At 40.1% G+C, this 22,515-nt stretch overlaps 1 protein-coding gene and 1 pseudogene across 2 annotated transcripts in view; both read right to left on the bottom strand.

Moving 5' to 3' along the window:
* Window positions 1-21,133, bottom strand: part of PPA2 (inorganic pyrophosphatase 2) — a gene marked incomplete at its 5' end in the record, with an annotated part of 101,588 nt that extends 80,455 nt beyond the window's left edge. Inside the window, 3 exons of the mRNA XM_079701696.1 lie at window positions 828-872; window positions 5,162-5,226; window positions 20,938-21,133. Coding sequence (XP_079557822.1) covers window positions 828-872; window positions 5,162-5,226; window positions 20,938-21,133 — 306 coding nt within the window. The remainder of the gene's footprint in view (window positions 1-827; window positions 873-5,161; window positions 5,227-20,937) is intronic.
* On the bottom strand, window positions 14,517-15,735 carry LOC307055989 (26S proteasome regulatory subunit 8-like; annotated as a pseudogene). The gene has a single exon. The product of its transcript is annotated as a 26S proteasome regulatory subunit 8-like (transcript).
* Window positions 21,134-22,515: the final 1,382 nt, after the last annotated feature.

Below are 22,515 nucleotides of genomic sequence, written 5' to 3'. Positions count from 1 at the left end.
ACGCCGGTTTAGGAATATACAAGATGGAGGGCAGGCAAAGGTGACAGGAATTAAAGAGCCCCACAGCTATGTTTGGAAGTGGATTCAAAGGCTGGGGACATAAGTTTCAGCCAGATGAGAGACTAGATAGCAGTAAGGTTGGAAAGGGAAAAGAAGGCTAAGAAAGTGGCAGGAAAAGCTGCCTGGAAACAGCAAGATAAAAAGGTATCAACAGCAAGAAATGGGATGATCCTAAGTCAAGAAATATGTCAAATGTTCTGATCCTAAGCCAAGAAATATTAAAAGTTTGACAGTCACATACCTGAAAGATTGATTTAGAATGTATTTATTTTAGCATATAGTTGGTATAACTTTTTTTTTTCTTCTCTACCCCCAAAAGAGTTGTTCCTGGATCCTAGAATAGTCAGATTCATAAACAGAAAGTAGAATAGTGGTTAGGGGCTGCATGGAAGCGGGAATGGAGAGCTTTTGCATAATGGGTACAGAGTTTCGTCTGGGAAGATGAAGAAGTTCTGGAGATGGATGGTGGTGATGGTTGCACAACATGCTAAAGTACTTAATGTCACTTAAAGTATACTTAAAAAGTGTACAATAAATAAAATGCTAAATGTTATGTTATGTATATTTTACCACAAGGGAAAATAAGTAAAATGGTAATATTGTCTCTAGCTGCCTTAAAGAGTTACTAGAAGAAGAAAAACATCAGAATGCACACAAAAGTCTTGCAAGGGAGAATAATTCAGAATCATTTTACAAATGCAAACTATCATCAAGGTCTTTAAAAGACAATGTAAGTGAGACACACAAATAAAAACCTTTAGATATACCTCATATTCATCATTTCGTGCTCTCTTTGTAGGAATGCCATTTTCCTATAAAAGAAAAGATGGTTATCAGAGAAATTCAATTCAAAAATACAATGAGGTACCACCTCACACTGGTCCAAATGGCTATCATCATAAAGCCTACAAATAATAAATGCTAGAGAGAGTGTGGAAAAATAGGAACCCTCCTACATTATTGGTGGGAATGTAAATTGATACAGCCAATATGGAGGACAGTATGGAGGTGCCTTAAAAAACTAAAAATAGAGCTACCATATGATCCAGCAATCCTATTCCTGGGCATATATACGGAAAAGACAAAAACTCTAATTCGAAGAGATACATGCACCCCAATGTTCATAGCGGCACTATTTACAATAGCCAAGACACGGAAGCAACCTAGATGTTCATCAACAGATGAATGGATAAAGAAGATGTGGTATATACATATAATGGAATGTTACTCAGCCATAAAAAAGAATGAAACAATACCATTTGCAGCAACATGGATGGAACTAGAGATCATCATACTAAGTGAAGTAAGACAGACAGAGAAAGACAAATATCATATGGTATCATTTACATGTGGCATCTAAAAAATGATACAAAAGAACTTATTTACAAAACAGAAGTAGACTCACAGACATAGAAAACAAACCTATGGTTACCAAAAGGGAAGGAGGGGGAGGGATAAATTGGGAATTTGGGATTAACAGACGCACACGACTATACATAAAATAGATAAACAACAAGGACCTACTCTATAGCACAGGGAACTATGTTCAATATCTTGTAATAACCTATAATGGAAAAGAATCTGAAAAAGAATATATATATATTGTGTGTGTGTGTATATATATATATATATATAAAACTGAATCACTTTGCTGTATACCTGAATCACTGTAAATCAACTATACTTCAATTTTAAAAAGAACGTATTTATGATTGTGATATTTCATGAAAGAATACAGCTGCATTGACTGCAGAGCAATGAAAATATGCCTATTGAATAAACATTCCACTACAGAGGCTTCCAGGAACCTGATTCAACAGAGAATCCACCAAATGCCCACTTCATTTTTCTCTCAGCATTTGCATCCCCAGTGCATGAGCATCAAAGTGTTTCATAAAACAAATTATCAGAAAATCTAAATCTCTTTCAAGTTATATTTTCCTAGTTTTTATAAAACAAGCAAAGGCTCTGTTCAGTCTTTAAGGAAAGACTGGCAGTTTCCAGTGACTATGCTTAAAACAGTCATTTCATTATTGAAATGAAACTCCAGGGAGTGTGACTAACAAGCCATGAAAGTACTCGGCTGCACCTCCTGCCTGTGATTTCCACCAAGGTGTGATTACTATGCCTCCATCAAGCACTTTTAAATTAAGAGTGTGTGGTGGGTTGAGAAGAAAAATTATGCCATTCACAAATGCTCACACATTATATGTAACTTTTACACACCAAAACAACTAGTGGAGGAAACAAAAACTAACAGAAAAACAATTATTCCAAGTCGGCCCGGAAACATTATTCCTGTTCCTAAAATACCACCACTCAAAGTATAAGGTGCAACCATTCTAACCATTAGGACTGGGAACCAGGGAAACCTATTTACATAACCACTGTGTGTACCAGTCTCCAAAAGGCCCAGAATTCACCAGTATAGCCTGTTATACTTTGTCCTGCCTTATTCTCAATTTTTCATAACCCCAAATCTCATGTTCCCCAAAACCCATCCTCCTTGGGCAGAATATTATGCCCACTGGGATGTTTAAAGCCCACTCTTTGTTCCACCTCCACCCCTACCTACTACATGACTCCTCCGAATATTATTATTATCATTGTTACTGTGATTAGGTATAAAGATTTTGTCACAGTACACCTGAAGCAGCACCCAGCAGTCACTCCTACCCTCCTTACCCTATTCTAGTTTTCGAGCACATAACATTATTAGATTGACTTGTTTATTTTCAGGTTGTTTGTCTCCTCCGGCTGAGTGGGAACTATATTCACTTTATTTACCACTGCAACTCTAGTGCTTGGAATACTGTCAGGCTCCTAATAAGCATGCAATAACTGCTTACTAAATGAATAAGTCTATGGATAAATAAATAGATGAATGCACACACTTTTGGCCAAAATCAAAGAGAATATTTGGGAGACGTGAGATATCTAGGTTGGATAGCTCACTGGCCAAAACAAAACAAAACAAAACATGTGGACACATACACATACACACATTCACACACACACAGTACTGTGGAGTTCTTTCTGCCCTCTCATTGGTTTCTTTCTCTCTCCAGATTACATGACTCCTTGTCCTGTAGCTGAATACTCCTCAGAAGTAATGAGCTAGAAGAATTACACAAGAGCAGTTAAGATACAGGCTTTGTAGAAAAGGGTACCCCTGCTGTTGAGCATCCTTTTCCTCGCTCTTTCTGGGAAAATTACTTATAGAAAATTCTACAGACATAATAGGAAATGACTATAGTTTTAAATGTGTTTGTAAATAATAGTTTAGAATAAAATACCTTTCCTTTTGCTTTTTTTTTTTTTTTTTTTACTATATCAGGTCACCATCACCTACTGTCTTCTTGACCTCAAACCTGCTATCATTTAAAATAAAGCCTGAAGAAATGTTTAAAAAAAAAAAAATACAGTCTGTGGAGCAAGGTACTTAACCTCATTAACAAAATAAGGATGATAATAGTAGCCCGGGACATCTTGAAATAATGCAAGTCAAGATCTGGGCACAGTGCTTAGCTAAGCACTAGAAGCACTCAATAAATCTTTGCTATTATTCTCCCCACTGCCACCGTTATGGACAGTCCAGCCCTGTGAAGGGCTGCAAGGCAGCATAAATCCTACTCCAGAGTTCCAGAACCTCTGGATGATGCCTGACATTCAGCCCCTGAGGTAACACCAAAAAGGTCAAACCAGCCTTGCATCTGAAGCAGCTTCCCACCTCTTCACTGGCCTCTGCCCTCACACTGATCTCCCCACAGTTCTAGAAAACCCCACCCCACTCACTAGCCCCATAGAATCTCAACCAGGAACATAGTCCTGGTTACTTAACAGATGAAGTCAGCCAATTATTGTAACTACTCAGATTTCAAGAAAAGAACTTCCAATGTCATGGTGACTACTAACATCCACTGCCAATTATGCCATCTCACCAGCTAGTCAGGAGAGTCCTCGGAGGGCTCCAATATTCTGAGCCCCTCTTAGTTCCACCTTCAGCAGATCTCCCTCTGACCTGACTTACATCCCTTCCACCCTCACACCTGTCAAGTAATTTTAGGTTCTAAAAGAATAACTATTCAGGGGCTTCTCTGGTGGCGCAGTGGTTAGGAGTCCGCCTGCCGATGAAGGGGACACGGGTTCGTGACCCGGTCCGGAAAGATCCCACATGCCACGGAGCGGCTGGGCCCGTGAGCCATGGCCACTGAGCCTGCGCGTCCGGAGCCTGTGCTCCGCAATGGAAGAGGCCACAACAGTGAGAGGCCTGCGTACCTCAAAAAAAAAAAAAAAAAAGAATAACTATTCAAAGACTACGATCTTCCCAACTTTTTCTTTTTTTTTTTTTTTGCGGTACGCAGGCCTCTCACTGTTGTGGCCTCTTCCATTGTGGAGCACAGGCTCCGGATGCGCAGGCTCAGTGGCCATGGCTCACGGGCCCAGCCGCTCCGCGGCATGTGGGATCTTTCCGGACCGGGTCACGAACCCGTGTCCCCTTCATCGGCAGGCAGACTCCCAACCTCTGCGCCACCAGGGAAGCCCCCAACTTTATCTTTCTAGCATCTGTCTCGTAGAGTAGTTAAAGAGCATGACTTCTGTGGTCAGAAATGCTAGTTCAAAACCTGGTTCTGGCACTTACCAGCTGTGTGACTTTAGACAAGTCAATAACATACCTTCGGCTCCGGTGTCCTTAGAGATGATAATAGCAACTCATAAGGATTAAATAAACTGGCATATGTTCACATGGTGGCTAGCAAACAAAATAATTCACAAATGTTATTATTTCTACTACTACTGTTACTACTACTTAAATAAGCCTCTTATTAACCTCTTAAATTCTATACCTTAAATCTTTATTTCTGACCAAATTCTAAGCTCTATCGACTACTAACATCTCTTTCTCCCCAAGTCCTCCTGGAAGAATCCTATTCTTATCCAAATTCTAATTCACAAAGGAGGCTTATAATCCTGTTATGATAACTCCATTGCCCTTCTCAGCTTCCAACCACATTCTTTCCTTTCAAGATGCTTCCAAAAAGCATTTTATGGTGATACGAGAAGTACATATTTTCATGCCCCAAACAAGTTAAAACAATACCTCTTCAGAGTCCGCCTTCAGAGGAATATCATGAAAGGGGGAAATGTAGTGACCAGCTACATTCTCTGCAAAGGAAAATAAACAAAAACACAGAATTAAAGCAATGGACTATCCTGTTCTTTAGAGCAATTATACTCTTACCCACTTTTAAATTTTAAACAAGTTTTTAATGTTATTTTTCAAAATGAACTTTAACTCCCAATTTAAAGTTTAATTCAACTTTTAAAACTTGCTCCAATCTGATGACCAAAGAGAAAAACAGTAGTCCCCCCCTTATCTTCAGGGGATACATTCCAAGACCTAATGGATGCCTGAAGCTGTGGATAGTAACCCTACATATGTTTTTTTTTTCCTATACACACATACCTATGATAAAGTTTAATTTATAAATTAGGCACAGTAAGAGAATATCCGAATTGCCAGCATCACTACTCTTGAGCTTTGGAGCCATTATTAAGGAAAATAAGGGTTACCTGAACACAAGCTCTGTGATGCCTGGGCAGTGGGTCTGACAACCGGTATATCTACTAAGGCTGGACAAAGGTATGACTCATGCCCAGGACAGGGACAAGGCAGGACAAAACAGGACAGCACCAGATTTCATCACACTACTCAGAACAGTGCGGCACACAATTTAAAACTTATGAAATATTTACTTCTGGAATTTTCCATTTAATATTTTCAGACCACATATGACCAAGGGTAACTGAAACTGTGAAAAGCAAAACCACAGACAAGTGGGACTGCTGTACACACCAAATCAACCATATTTGGGTTGCTGAAACCATTTACTTATTCCTGCGGCTTAAACATCCAAAGCAAAATATGTCTCAATTAGACTAAAACCCCAAATATGAAAAATCTTACTTTCGAAAAGAGACTGATTAATAAGTGAAATGGATTAAAACTGAGGTCAATTTTCCCAAGAGAAACCTAGCGACAGAATTCCTAATTTCCACCGACAATTCACATGAACAAAGGATTAAAGGTCCTACCAAGTTAAAAGAAACAAATCATTTGTTCCACTCAAAGTGGTAAGGATGCTAATATTAAGGTAAGCTTAAAACAAAAATTTCAATAACAGAAACTATTTTATCCTCATTGCATACTGATATGTATATATAAAATACCTTTAAAAGTATATATTATTTAAATAAAATACAATAACCCCATGCATACTTTTGTTGGAATGCATGTTTCCAAAAGCTGGGCTTAATACAGCCATAGAAAATTTTCACTTTGCAATTTCCTAAGTCAGGGTATGTTCTACTTCTGGCCTGCTACTTCTTTGGTATAATTTTCAAATTTAGACTTTAAAAATATCTTAATAAATAAAATGAGGACTGGCTGACACTCCAGTAGCAATGAGTATACCTAGCACCCAAATCTTGGCTTCTAAATACCATTCTCCAATGAAAAGAACTAGGGCTTCTTGAAGAATGGGCTGATTCTAAGGCTGGGGCAAAGAATATACAAGATGAGCCTGGAATATCCTGTAGTACCAGAAACCAACCAAGTGCTCAAAACAAAAGGCTGGAGGTATGTCAAAGGGAAATGGAGCCAACCTGAAAGAGTTCCCAAAGGCCAGAGCTGGAACAAGTTGAGCAACAAAATAAATAATGGGTATGGGCAAACCTTGGAGATACTGTGGGCTTGGTTCCAGACCACTGTAATAAAGGGAATATCACAATGAGGCAAGTCACACAAATTTTTGGTTTCACAGTGCATATAAAAGTTATGTTTACATTACACTGTAGTCTTTTAAGTGTGCAATAACATTTTATCTTAAAAAACAATATATATACCTTAATTAAAAAATACTTTATTGCTAAAAAAACACCAACCATCATCTGAGCCTTCAGTGAGTCGTACTGGTAAAACCAAAGATCATTGATCACATGTCACCATATCAAATATTGCAAGAACTATGAAAATGTGACACAGAGACACCGAATGAGCAAATGCCGTTGGGAATTGGCACCAACACATTTGTACAACACAGTGTTGTCACAAAACTATTTGTAAATAACACAATATCTTCGAAGTACAACCAAGTGCAATAAAATAAGGTATGCCTGTATTGAATCATAACCCAAAGTATACAGTAAATATACATGAGTCCACAGTAATACAAATAAATGATTGTATAAATAAATAAATGAGGGGTAAGAGACAAATCTTCCTTTCAGAAAAATTCTAAACAATATATGTAGATGTCCTCCCCTCCAATAAGTAAAGCTTACCCTGTCCCCCAGATTGTGGACTGGACTTAGTGGCTCACTTCCAAAGAATAGAGTATGGAAGGGGAAAAGCATTTCAGTGGAGAACCCTTGACAAGCAGTACCCTTAACCAAGTGATCAAGGTTAGTATCACCAGTCATGTTCATAGCATGTACCTCCTGATATGCCATGATGAGAAGGGTACTTCACTTCTGTCGTATTCTTCCCCCAAACCCAGAACTCCAGTCTCATAGGTGAGAAAGACATCAGACACACCCAAACTGAGGGACATTCTACAAAATACCTAACCAATACTGTTCATAAATTTCAAGGTCATTAGAAAACAAAAAACAAGGAACGACTGAGAAGTTGCCAGATTACAGGAGACTAAGGAAATATAATGACTAAATGCAATGTGGTACCCTGAATTGTATCATGGGACAGAAAAATGACATTAGTGGAAAAACCAGTGACACCCAAATAAAACGTGGAGTTGAGTTAATAGTATGTACCAATGTTGGTTCCTTAGCTTTGCCAAATGTACAGTGGTAATGAAAGATGTTAACGTTAGGGAAAACGTGGTAAGAGATATACTGGAATTCTGTACTACTGCTGCAACCTTGCCAGATCTAAAACTATTCCAAAATAAAGTTTATTTAAACAAACAAACGAAAAACAAGCCATGGCTTCGGCCCAATAAAATTAGAAGTATATAACTTAATAATGGCCTCCACTCCACCAAAATTTTATTTCCTCTTCTCATGCTGTGTGAGTTTTCCTTAGCACTTATCAATAGACTAAAGTTCTTGAAGCAAGGAGATTTTGTTGTTGTTGTTTGTTGTTGTTTGCTCTGTTGTGCTCTCTACTGGATCCCCAGCATCCAGAAAAGTTTCCAGCACTTAGTAGGCATTCAGTAAATATTTGCTGAGCAAATACCTCTATTACTATTTCATTTTCCTGTACAAGCTGTTAATGTAATTTTTCTTTTCCCACCCTAGCAACAAGGTAACTCATGAAGGACCCCGGCGCACAAAGTAGGATAAAGGTGAGAAAAAGCACACAAGTGGCAAAGGGTATAAAACTCACTATGATCTATAAAGCTCTTTTCCATCAGTTAAAAAGGATGCATCTTGAAAAACAGAATCTTCTCTTTTGCATACCACATCAAATTTAAAATTCTGTGCCTGATTTTAAAGTCTTCTATGAGCAACACAAGAACAGAAAGAACAAAATTATCAGTTTGTTGCTTGATTATTTACTTTTCTATAAATAACAAGGGTACTTAAGTGGGTCACATTTACATATTTTTTATTAAAATAAAATGTAGTGGTAGGAAATCAAAATGGTACAGCAACTTTGGAAAACAGCTTGGCAGTTTCTTATAAAGTTAAACATATGACCCAGAAATCCTACTATTAAGTACTTAACCAGGAAAAAATGAAAACTTATGTTTGCACAAAAACTTCTAAGTGTATGTTTATAGTGGCTTTACTCAATAACCACAAAAACTGGAAGTAACCCCAATGTCCAACTGGTAAATGGATAAACAAACTCTGTTACACCCACACAATGGCACTTTACAGAATAGTATATTTGTCCATAATAAAAAGGAGTGAACTATTGATACACACAAGAAAATGAAAAAATCTAAAATGCAATGTGCTAAGTGAAAGAAGCTAGACTCAAACAATTCCATTTAGATGACATCTGGAAAAGGCAAAACTATAGGGATAAAGACCAGACCAGTGGTTGCCAGAGGTTGAGGGTAGAGGGTGGAGGTGACTTGAAAGAGGGGCCACAAGGAAATTTTGGGGAGTGATAGACTGTTCTGTATCATGATTGTGATGATGTTTAAATGAATCTATATTTCTACTAAAACTCAGAACTGTTCACCAAAAAAAAGAGTGAATTTTATCCTATGTAATTTTTAAAATAAGTATATATGGAGCAAAAAAAAAAAAAAAGACGGCAGTTAAGAAAAATATAGTATATTAACATATAAATAGAAGCACTTATTCCAAATAACAATCAACCATCTGTGATCCTTTTCTCCACTTTAAGTCACAAAGATAAGGCAGAATTTTGAAGAGAAGAAAGATGTAATCCTTTAGCATATTACTTCAGTTGTTACATTTGGAACCTGTCATTGTGATGGAAATTAACAATAATCTCAGCTCTAAGAATTCAGGAAGTTGTACAAACCAGGAAAGTTTGTTATTAAAATTAATGAAGTACAGGAAACTTGACAGAATAGCTAGGCTGCCTTTGTAATTAAGAGTAAATGATACCTTTGGCACACTGATTTTGTGTTAAGTTTCCCTAAAGCTCTGGTTAACTGGGGACAAGCCCCAACAACTTATTAAGATGTTAAGAGGAGCACATGCTACTTAAGTATGAGGAGAAACAGGACTAGACTAGGCTGTGATCACTAAAATCTAAAGATCTGTGAGAAGTGTGCTTAGATATCTCTTTCTTTAAATTGGGATCTAAATATATTCAAACACTAAGGTAATGCCAATATATACGTCAAAATTGTTTTCTAATTGCCATTTTGGAAGGTAAAAAGAATATAAATGTAAGTGAATGGTCTGACTCAGATAACCAAACCTACTAGAAGCCATTTGGATCATGAAATAGTTTAAATAAAAACATAACAATAAAGAAAAAAAGAATAATTTCTGGGAAAATAAAATAGGGCCTTAGATATCTGATAATCATAATGCTTTGAGCAACATACCAATAAATTTGCACGGGAGCAATGAATACAGAGGCCAAGAATCTGCCATGTTATTTGCTGAGCTTGATTAAGTCACTCGATTTCTCTGAAACTTAATTTTCTCAATTTTCTTCAATTAAGCAAGATACAATTTAGTACTATGTAAAAGGCAACATACTAGATGCCAGAATACAAAAGTGCTAAAATGTGAGCAATGCCCACAGATAAGATAGGGCGAGTACTACATGTTATCAGGATCAGCAGCATCCTGTAAATTTAAAAACAAAGGAGTCCTCCTGGCACAATTAGAGAGCTAACCATTGACCTAACACACAAAGGAAGGATGAGAATCCATTAAAAGTTTTCTAGAGTCAGTGCTGTAAGTATGCTATTAGGTTCCACTTAAAGGGTATTAAGATTCTCTAAAGGTGGATTTAAAGATAGGTACAGGTATCCCCTGCTTTTTGAAAAGTTTGCTCTACGCCACTTCACTTTTACAAAAGACCTACATTAGTACCTGTTTTTGCTAAAGAAAGAAATCTGAAGAGGATTTTCACTATTACAAAAAAAGGCAAATATCGAAAACAGCATTCGGTGTGTTCTTCAGCAGCTGTTATAGAGGCAGCGAGCACCCCTGAGCAGTGAGAGTGGCCCAGTCAAGCTCCTTCCCTGGGAACTATATACTCATCATCTCAGCAGCAAGCTGCCATAGCTTTGAACTGTGTCTGTGAGCACCTGTGCTTTCTCTCCATTTATTTTGTGCATTCATTAGCAAGATGTATCCTAAGGTATTGCTTCTTTGCTTTATGCCATTTCGGCTTACGAATGGTTTCATAGGACTGCTCCCTTTCTGGATAGTGGAGAAACCTGTACTACCTATCCTGATCAACTATAAAACAAACAGGGTAATCCATATTATACCTATGAGGCATAGACAGAGAGACACGGTACATGCAGCAAGCACTGTGGTAATCACCTTGTAAAGATACAACTGAAGCACAGATTAGAAATAGCCCTTTCTTAGAGCCTCAGAGTAAACTAGCAATAAATCTTAAGTTTGAACTTCATTATCTGTAGCTCAGACTGGTTGCTTCTTTACAATTGAAACCAAGTTGTTGCCAATTTACTTTTATAAATATCCATTTTGTTGTTGTTTAAACAAAGCAATGCATGTGCATGGTTAAAAAAAAGTCCCCACCTCTCTCCAATCCAGCTCCACTCTAGAGCAACCCACTTAGGCCTCCTTAACGTAGTTTAGATCTGGATGTTATCTTCATCTCCCTAAATAATATATTTATATGGTTAATTTTTAATTTACAATTTTAGAATATTGTCTACTGATTTCAGCTCTGAGAGGTAAGTTTAGTTGATTTGACCCCAACCTTTCCCTTTAATTCTCTATTGGCCAATCTTAATACTTCACAGCTTTATTCCTTGCTCCACCAAACATATACAGTATTTCTTGACTCACCTAACTGGGTTTTTACCGCTCTTTCTTCACTCTTCTCTCTTCTAATTTTATCTTCTGCACTTTTATTTTTTCAAGGCTCATAAAATGTTCTCTAATCACACAGAGTTTTCTATGCTTTTCCTGTTAGTATATTTCCTAAGATTAAGAAAAACCTGAATTACTTGTTAAACAGATCGCTGGACCCCCATATCTAATCAGAATCTTAAGGAGAGAAATCTGGATATCTGTATTATTAGCAAGCACCCCCAAATAATTCATATAGTCAGGCAAGTTTAAGAAACACTGTCTTTGTGTTGATTTTTGGCCAGGTAGAATGGCATAAATAAATTTCCTTTCTTGTTCAGCTTCTGTGACTTGTGCTTCTAATTTTCTTCCTTCCATTGGCAGTCATAATCATATCTATCAATTATTCAAATGTCTCACAGCTTCCATAAAAACTATGGAATTCTCTCTCTACCCAAGTAGCTCCCTTTGGAAATCTCATTCTTCCTGTTGCAATCTGGATTGGAAGTTTTCTTGGCACTCTTAGACTCTGCTTTGTTGGTTTCCAGCTTAGATCTGTTTTCTGGATCCCATGCATTCACCTTTTTTGGTTTACTTACATGTTTTGCAGAAGCATATCCTAATTTGTGTTGTGTAAGAAAGGATGCATGGGAGGTACATTTCTCAAGTCCTTAAACGTCTGAAACGTCTTGATTCAGTCTTCACCCTAGATTAATGGTTGCCTGGGTAAATTCTAGGAGGAAAATCATTTTCTCAGAATTTCAAAGGCATTACTCCAGTTGCCGAGCTTTCAGCGCTGCTGGGTAAGTCATATACCAGTTTGATTCTCAGTCCTTTGCAGGTGACCTGTTCTCCCTCCCCACCCCTGACCCCAACCCCAGGGACTTTTAGGGTCTTCTTTATAAAAGCTTCAGTTTTCAGAGATTTCACAAGAAAGTGTCTGGGACTCAGAACACTTGGGTACTTAAATTCTTAGATCTCTTCCAGTATTCCTTTGAAAATTCTTCTTCGTTTTGTCTTTTTTTTCTGGAACTCATATTAGCCAAATGTTAGACTTCCTAGATTAAATCTCTCTGTCTCTTCTTTCTTCCTCAATTTTTTGCTGTCTCAGACATTTTGTTCTACTTTCTGGTAGATTTCTTTACCTTATGTTCTAACTTCTCTGTATCAGCCTTCTAGGACTGCTATACCAAATTAGCACACACTTGGTGGCTTAAAACAACAGAACACCATTCAACCCACTACCCCATCCACTGATTTGTCTTAACAATCACATTTTTAATTTCCAAGAGTTCTTGTTCTTTGATTGCCTTTTCTTCACAGCCTCCTCTTCCTTCTTAATGGGTGCCATAGCTTCTGAAATCTCAGAGGACACCCATGCGACTTTGAAAAATTCAAAATCCCTTTCTGCTTTCTTTTTTTCCCATTTAGCTTATAAGGTTTTCTTAAAATAATTCATTCAGTAATTATTTACTGAGCACATACAGTATACCAAGCACTCTTTTAGGTAGTAGGTATACAAATTCCTTGCTTTTACGGAACTTATATTCTGGTGGGGGAGGCGATGTATAGGAGCAATGAAGATGTTTTTAACTCTAGCAGGTACAGGGCAAGAAAAGAGGGAAAAAGAGAAATATGGAAATGCCAGGGAAGATCTCTCTGATAGGTAACACTTCAGCACAGAGCTGAATGAAGTGAGGACGTAAGTCAAGCAGACATCTAGACAGGAACACTGCATGCAGAGCAAGCTCAGAGACAAGAATATGCACGGCATGTCTGAGAAACAGCCAGGAGGCCAGGATGGCTGGAGCACAGTGATCAAAAGGAAGAGTGCTAAGCAATGAATTCAGAGGGGAAGCCCAGTATCAGGTCACACAAGAACTTGTATACAAGGAGCAGAACCTGGCATGATCAGACTTACATCTTGAGAATCAAGATGACTTCTGGTGGAAAGCAGACTTCAGGGGACAATGGTGGAGGCAAGGTGAAGAATCAGGAGGCTACTGCAATTGGTCAAGTGAAAGACAATGGTGACATGGATATAGTGGCAAGGGTGGGAGTGGAGAATTGTCTTCTGCATACATTTCAAAAGCTGGACTGAAGGGAGAAACTAATGAACTAGATATGGGCTAAGAGTAGTGGTGGCCACAACAGTGATTCCTAAGTTACGGCTTATAGGTGAGAAAACAGAAAGAAATAGTTGGGTGGGGGTAGGGGACCAGGAGCTCTGTTTTGTATACATTAACCTTGAGATGCTTCTTAGACGTTTCAGTGGAAATACAGAGTACATTTACTGCATCTGTAAATCTTGAGCTCAAGAAGAGACTAGGGCTAATGTTACACATCTGGGAGGCATAGATGGTATCTCAAGCTACAGGACTGGATGGGATCATCTACAGCAAAAGCAACAACAGAAACTCCAGACCATGGGCCAAAGCCAGCACATGGCCTGTTGTTATTTTTATAAATAACCTTTTGTTGGAACAAAAGCCATACCCATACTTTTACTCTCTGGTTGCTTTTGCCCTGCAACGCAGAGTTAAGTAGTTGTAAGAAACCACAGGTTTTGCAAAGCCTAAACTATTTACTACCTGGCCCTTTTCAGAAAGGGTTTGCCAACCCCTGCTCTAGAGAGAGAACAGATAGATAAGTGGGCTAAGAACTGAGTCCTGGGCCGTTTCAAAGGTTAGAGTTCAGATCAGAGGATCCAGCAAGGGAGACTGCTGAAGGAGAAGCCATCAAAAGAAGATAAAAGTACCGTCCCAGAAGGAAAAAGAAAACATTTCAAGGAAGAAAGAGGGCTTCATTGTGAAAATACTGTTGAGAATTCACGAGATGAGAATTTTAAATTGATCATTAAATTTGCCACATGGAGGTCACCTTTTTTTTTTCTTTTCCTGTCCTACAGAGCTTTATTTGAGGGATCCACGCAAAGGATATGTGTCTCACTTCCATACTTTCTCGATGGACAAGCTTTTCTCACTCTCCTTTTGCATGACCTTGGCTACTGCCATCTCAAAGTCCTCCTGGGTGATGTGGACTCACCGCTCCCGTAGTGAATACAAGCTGGCTTCAGTGCACACACCCTTCACTTCAGCCCCTGATGCTCCTGCATGAGCTCAGCAATTTTTCTCAGGTTGATCCCCCGGGTCGGGTTCATTTTCCAAAAATGGATCTTCAAAATATCCAGCTGGGCCTCCTCGTCGGGGGTGGGAATTCAATTTTTCTGTCGATGCACCCTGGGCATTGCAGTGCCGAGCCCAGGATATCAATCCTATTAGTCGCCATGATGACCTTGATATTCTTGGTGGCCTCGAAGCCATCCAGCTGGTTGAGCAGCTCCAGCTTCGTGCACTGGACTTCACTGTCCCCTCTGGAGCCTCCCTCCAGCCGTGAGGAGCCGAAGGAGTCAATTTCATCCATGAAAGTGATAGATGGAGCGTGTTCTCGGGCCATAGCAAACAGCTCCCTCACCATTCTTGCTCCTTCCGCAATGAATTTCCGTACCAATTCAGAGCCAGAGACACAAATGAAGGTATAGTCTGTATGATGAGACACAGCCCGGGCCAACAGTGTCTTCCCAGTGCCTGCGGGTCCCTACAGCAGCACTCCCTTGGGCTGCGCGATGCCCAGCATTTCAAAGAGTTCAGGATGCTTAACGGGCAGCTCGATCACTTCTTTGATCTCCTTGATCTGCTTGTCCAGTCCACCAATCATCTCTTAAGTTGAATCTGGCACCTTCTCCACCATCATCAGTGACACCAGTGGGTCTACCTTGTTGGGTAGGATCTTGTGCAGAGTGTAGCTGTCATTTCTGAGAGCGACCCAGCAATCGGGTGTCACATCACTGATGTCGATGTTCTTGTCCACGTCTATGACAAACTTGCCCCCAGAATGTACCTTAACCAACACTTTCTTCTTATCCATGGTCCGGACTACTTCCCCCACATAGGAGCCCTTTTCCTGCAGCAGCTGTAGCTCTGCCCGCAACAGGTGAACTTTTGCATTAGTCTCATTCCTCTGTGCCTGCAGCCTCCAGAGATTTTGGCTCTTATCATTTACAATCAGCTGGAGTTCTTCAATCTTGGACAGATAATATTGGCAGAGTCCACTGCCTGCCTTCCCCTCTTCCAGCTCCATCTGTTCTGGTCCATCAAGGGCCATCTTCCCTCTCCGTGGAGACCGCAGGCATCAGAGCCGCCTTGGCACCAGGCCGAGGACACCTTTTGGCAAAGCAGTTTGGCAGAAAGAGGATGAAAACCTGGCTGAAAGTGATCCCTGACAATTTGGTTTATATTTAATAAGAGGCTAGAAAAGACTGATGTGCACGCAGACAGGCTTGTTGAATGGCCAGCTTCCCTTGGAGATGTGTGGGTAAGAAGCTGGCTGTGACACTGGGGCGTTCCCTAAACGTCACAGAGCCCAGAGCTCTGCTGAGCAGCAACACCATCAGGTTGGGCTACTGACCTCCAAATACCTTCTTCAATTTCTGCAGAAGGAACCAGCACATCGCCTAAGCCCCAGGCCTGCATGGTAAACATCTGTGTGCTATTCCATAATAAAACTTAAACTGCTCCCACTGTGTCAGGCTCCACGTCTCTCACTCTCTCTCCAATCTGACATCAACAAGTCCACAAACTCTCTAAGGTTCTGCAAAGCAGTTCAGCTTCTTCCGAAACTACAGCCCCCTCAGCACATAGACTTCAGCTGGGACTGCCTCCGTGCTGCTTCATCAATAACCACATCTCCATCTGCTTTTCTTCCTTTATAAATATCTTGAAATCACCGGCTCTGATGGCTCCTTCTTATTTGTTGTTTCAGGGTTATACTTTTTTATCCACCTACTATCACTTTAATAGGATATTTATGAGGAGGGAGATAAGACAAACAATTGTAGTCACCCTACCATCTTGTTTTGGTATTTCACTTCGTCAAAAATCAGACTACATACCTACTGGGCATAAGCTAATGAATTCTATCACGCCCATCAATATACATTAGACATTGCCAAATAGTGTCAAAACTTTCCCTTCGACTGGACTGAAATGAGATTTTATTCTATCATTTTGTAAGTAATCTATGTTTTTCTCTTATAACAGCAAGTTGTATCAGGATGAAAGTTTATTACTTGTATTAGCAAGTGAGGAAACTGAATGGATTGCAAAACTTATACCTGATTATATATGTTATACACATCAAATAGTTACATGTATGCTAAGTACCAACATACTACTACGTATCATTACTAAAAGCATTTATAGAGATTCTTATTGAAAGCTGTAGCAATGACAAAAACCAAATAAATATAACTAACATTTCTATATCCACACAATAACCATTATCATCTACTGTGTCAATTCAAGTTTTATGATATGGGCCAAATTAAAAAAAAAAGTTACAGGAACTCATATTTAAGACTCAAACACATGTTTCATGTAATTCAGTAAATTTTATTAAGTCCAAATGTGTGGAACATTCAATGGCAGATTCCTCCTACTATTCAAATGGCATGCTTGAAAAACAAAACATAGTAATTTCAACATAAGCATAGTCTTACTACAACTGATAAAACAAATTCATTGTTAAAGAACTGCATGATTCGTTCTCACACTAAATAAAAGCAACCTGAATTATCTACAGCACTATTTCTCTAAGTGAATCAGTCACCTACCCCATAGTAAAAAAAAAAATCCAAACTATGAAAAGTGTAGCTTCTCCTCATCCTTTCGTTAAAGTTAAAAAATCTAAAATAATGAATTTTCAAGTTATTAACAAAACAAAAACATGTAGACTACGAAAGAATATTGGCATGCAGTGCTATGTCTTTGGTCCCATATGAACAAGTCTTACTTCGTTATGATTTCACAACTAATTCAAAAGACTGCAAGTCGGTATCCATGAAAACTATAAGACTTGGAATTAATAAATCAGGACTTACTCAAAGTATGCAATTCTATCCACATCCCATTGTTCTCATCCTTCACAAAATGTAACAAGAATTTTGGTCTTAAAGTCAAAAGGGAAAAAGAAATAATTCATATTAAACATTAACCATATGCCATGTGTGAGACAGTGATAGTCTTTACAAACATGGTCTCATTGATCTGCCACAGCAATTCTATAAAATCATCAGTGCTATCCCCATTTTACAGATGGAGAAACAGAGCTAAGGGATGTCAAGTGATGCCTAAAATAGTCAAGCCAGGGCTACAACCTAAGTGTTTTGACTATTAGTCTAGAACCCAATGCTTCTCAAATAGAATTCCATCAAACTCTAGAGTTACTAAGATGTCAACAAATGTTCTGAGAAACAGGGGCTCTTGGATTCAAAAGTTTGGGACAAGATACTTTACATAAGAATTTCCAACAACTTTAATATGCACATTGTGACTCCCCAAGGTGATAAAATAAGTGTTTTGCTAATTTATTAAACCATGAAGCTCTTCCTTTAAAGAAAGCCTAGTAACATACCATGGGATGCTTGTGCTCAACTAAGCAGTTTGGAAATGATCAAGTCCAATCTCCTCTTTCCATGGTTTAATAAAATGAGGTACAGAGAGGTTCAATTACTCATGCGATGCCACACAAAAAGTTAATTACAGGGCCAGGAGGCCTCATGATTCCCACCAGGATGTTTTTTCCCCTCTGTCACCCTGTCTCACTTCAATACTGTTCCCACAAAGTTCAACACCAATTAAAAGGAAAAGAAAAGTATTGCATCTATCATTTATTCTAATTCTTCTGAATGATGGTAAAGAGAACCATTTACAGAAATGAAATGCCAAAAAGTCTACCTCCCAACTGCACTCGTATTTCAGAGGCTTGGGATATATTTGGAAATGTGGGAAATGATTCCACTGTAATAATGCTAAATAATACTTTCCAGCCAAGTAGTTGCTATATTCATGTTCTTCTTTGAAGGGAGTGAACTGCACCATACTACTGCACAGAGACGCTGCCAGAGTATAAAGTATACAATTTGTGACCATCTTTATAAAGAGCAAATTGTTCATTGTTCCCCCTTACCCCTTAATCCTAAAGGGGCTTCCTTTCATTTTGTCCTACCCCTTCCAGCAGGCAGTAAACAGTCCTGGGCCAAGGATGCCATCTGGCGTTTAGCTCAGGAATTGTTCAACCCAACAATACCTTCCAATGACTCTCACCACCTGGCCCCTCCCGCAAACCGCATTCTCCTTTCTTCCAATTTTTGCCCATTTACCTCAGTAAAACCTTTTTTCTTCTTTTCTGTCATTTGCTCCAACTGAGTGAAAAAAATATATATGTATTTTATTTGTGGCATTCCAGTTTAAGAAAATCGTGAGTCTGAAATACACTTGCAGCTAAAGAAACAAACCACAGCGAGAGGCCAATATAAGCCTCAAAAATGCATAATAGAGGCCCGGCCCCGAAAGATAATGTTAAGAGTGTCTATTATTCATCCAATGTCTCCAAGGACTATCAGCACTAAGAAGGACCTTTAAGATCACTGGTAGGTCAACTGCTTCATTTTACAGCTAAAGAAACTGAACATGTAAGAAATGAAGCCATCACCTGGCCAATCAGCACACAGTGAGTTACAGCAGAGCGAGAACCAAGGCCTAGGACTCCCCATGCCAAAGTCAGTGCTCGGTGGGTTACACCATATGCTCCAGGATCCTCAAGACTATTTTTTCTCAGCCTACATTCAAATAATTTTATTTGAATTTTTTAGTGTTTTTATACTTTCCTTAATTAATTATATTGATATTATCAATCTCTTGAGGTCAGGGCCCATAACTAAAATTTCCTCAGCGCCACACCTAACAGTGTCCATCACATTTTATAAATATTTATTGACTTTTTGGTCAATCATTTATTACTGTATTACTTTCACCATTTTATGAGTTAGACAGCATTTATCTACTTAAAAAACTAACTGCCATTTTGTAACACTGTTTCTATGGAAAGCTGTTCCTCAAACCATTGCTTTGTAACCTTTTGGAACAATCCGTTCAGAAATTTGGGTCTTCTTGTTAATGGTTCCTTTCTACCTGATCAGTCTTGACCAAATTAGGATGGAAAAGAATATGGAGTCAATTCTGAAGAAAATGGGAATTTTGGTATCAACTGCATTATAACCACAAAACTATGCAAATTCAGCTTTCTCTCCCATAAAATACTCCCCAGCCCTAAGCTCAGATAGGATACGTATAAACATTTTATAAATTACAGGTATCAATAATGATCACAAGTATTATTAACAATAGAATTTATATTCTAGCCCCGGTGACTAATCATTTGCATACACTATGCCATGTAAGTCTTAGAGCCCTATTTTACAGACGAGAAGAACTAAGGCTCAGCAAGTTAGGAAACTCGTCCAGGGTCCCAGAGCTAAGAGCTAAAGAATCCAGGATTCGAGCTGAGATCTGAAATTCTCTAGAGCTGGTGTTCCTAATAGGTGGACGATAAGGCAAGGTCGACTTTACAGAAAAAAGGGTACTACTCCCCTCGGGGCTCTGAAATCAGTGAGGCATGAAAGCAACTCAACCAACCTCGCTATTTCACATCATAGCTAACCTACACAGTGAAATATCGGGGTGCAAAGAAAAATGAGAATAATGGAGACCTGGGTGTTTTCCCATCTTAGTCGGCCAGGTCAGTGACCCAAGTCGCTTCGCCCTCTGGGTTTGCTAAATTTGCGGAGGAGAATGAGCTACTTTGCAACCAGCGAGGCTCTTGATCGTGGATCGCATTCAAGGTGCAAACTCGTGAGTATAAATTCACGTTGCTGGGAGATCTTTCATCAGAGTCCCCGCCCTGAAAAAGAACCGCTGGACCCGGCATCTCCGAAGTCCCGCCTGCCTCTCCAATCGCGGGCGGCCCTCGGCAGGAGTTTTGTTACATCCCCTGGGAGGGGAAGGGGGAGGAGGGAGGGGGGAAGGGGGAGGAGGGAGGGGGGAAGGGGGAGGAGGGAGGGGGGAAGGGAGGGCGGCTAACCTGTGGACTCTGCTCCTCGCGTTCGGAGTTAACGCAAACCCAGAATAGTGACGCGGGTTGGGCTAACGGCTGACGGCCGGGCCAGGTAACCGGGCGTGCTCCCACGCGCGCTCCGCCCGCGGCTCGGGGAGGGCGGTTGGCCGCGCCCAGGGTGACCCGGACGCGGCCCAGCCGGCCGCCCTGCGTCTCCGCGCTCCGCGTTTAGGGACTTAGTCCGCCGCCTCCATCTCTGGCAGCTCCCATGGCTTGGCGCTGGCCCCCGCGTGCGGGAAAGTGACCTGAACCGCGCGGCGATCGCGGCGGGCCCGAAAGAGGGAGGGATGGAGGCCGCGCTCCCATCCCGAGCCTCCGGCGCGGCGCGCGGTGGGACCCCCGCGAGCTACTTACTGAAAAAGAGGCGGTAACCAGGAGAGTGGGGCTGGCCGCGCTCCTCTGTGCGGTAAAAAGCCATGGCGCGGCGCGGCTCGGGCCCTGCGCTCGCTCCCCGCGGCAGGCGGGCGGCGGCGGCGGCGGCGGCGGCGGCAGCCGGGACGCCCAAGCGCCAGGCCCAGCTGGTGCGCAGCAGTGGCAGCAACACGCGCATGGCGTAGACCCGGGTCCGGCTTCGCGCGGGTGGTGCCGGGGAACCGGCCCGGCCGCACGCCGGCGCCCCCTACCGCCCGGAGTCGTCGCTCCCGGCCCGGGGCTTGGAACCCCGCCCCAGCCAGGCTGGCCCTGGAGACTGCTCTTTGAAATTAGAGCGCCTTGTGAATTGCCAGTAATACACACGTTACACGCAGCGAGACCGGGGTTCAGAGATAATCAAAACAAGGTCCACCGCCCCTGAGCAGCTCACTGCCACTTATTAATGCATACATGCATTCACTCTTTTACTCATCCAGACAGTATTTACTATCATAATATTGTTTTTATTATAGTGATTTAATATTGAATGATTACTCTGACCCAAGCACTGCTCTAGATACTGTCCAATGTAGGAGAAAAGCATGCACGCACGTAAAAACATCACTTTGAGACATAATTATCAGGCCTCCTTGTGAGGACTTGACCTTGACGTGACTTATAGAGCCAAAAAACGATAACTTCCTCAAATGCCTTCTCCTCCATGAAGCCTTTTTCTATTTAACCCAAGTAGAGGTGATTTATCCTTCCTTTTTCTTACATTTTGGTTCCTACAATGGCACTGGGTACTGTGCCTATATGTTTGTGAGCTTATTTTATTCCCCATTTCACCCTGACCGGCCCACTGGATTGTCTACGTGCCAAACACTTAAGACGTGAGATTTAGTATTTTTGAAGAATGGAAAATCCATCATGTCTTGCATAGATAATGGCTCCTTTGTGTTGAGTTAAATTGTTCCTAGAACTCCTTCTCTACCAGATCTTTCTCATGAGCATATGAAATTCTGGTTATCGGCTTTTCGGAAAAACTTATGAAAACATCTTCTACAGGCACTATCTCCACTTTTTCATATTCTTCCCTCATCTCAGTCCAAACGGCTTCCTCCACCTTCATAGGGTTATCAATGACCTCCTTGTCAAATATGAAGGTCAATTCTCGTAATAAATCAGAATGAGAGAATCCAGAAGAGAGCATTAAATAAGACACTTTTTAATTAGAAATTAAAACTTTTAAAGAAAATCAAATATTTCTGTTGTTTCATCTGTAAAAGTGCAAGCAAGAAGAGTAGTAATTTTATGTTGTACACCTGAAACAATACCTCAATAAATTTTTTAATTAAAAATAGATGGAAAAATAAAACGAGAAGAGTAGCAATTTTACAAGAAGGGGCAAAAAAAGTTCACTTATGATCTTTGCAAAAATTAAGTGAGTTTTAATTAAAAGAGAAGCCATTTTGAAAATAATAATCAAACTACTGTAATAAAAATTAGCTAATAAGTGAAATGTTAATAAGCACAATGAATACACAAATTCATGAAAAATATAATTCTAACTTAAAATTC

Source organism: Hyperoodon ampullatus (genome assembly GCF_949752795.1).
Source record: "Hyperoodon ampullatus genome assembly, chromosome: 1".
In the NCBI taxonomy this organism is placed as follows: Eukaryota; Metazoa; Chordata; class Mammalia; order Artiodactyla; family Ziphiidae; genus Hyperoodon; species Hyperoodon ampullatus.
Note: the sequence above shows the minus strand (reverse complement) of the source record. Positions and strands in the feature narration are given on the sequence as shown.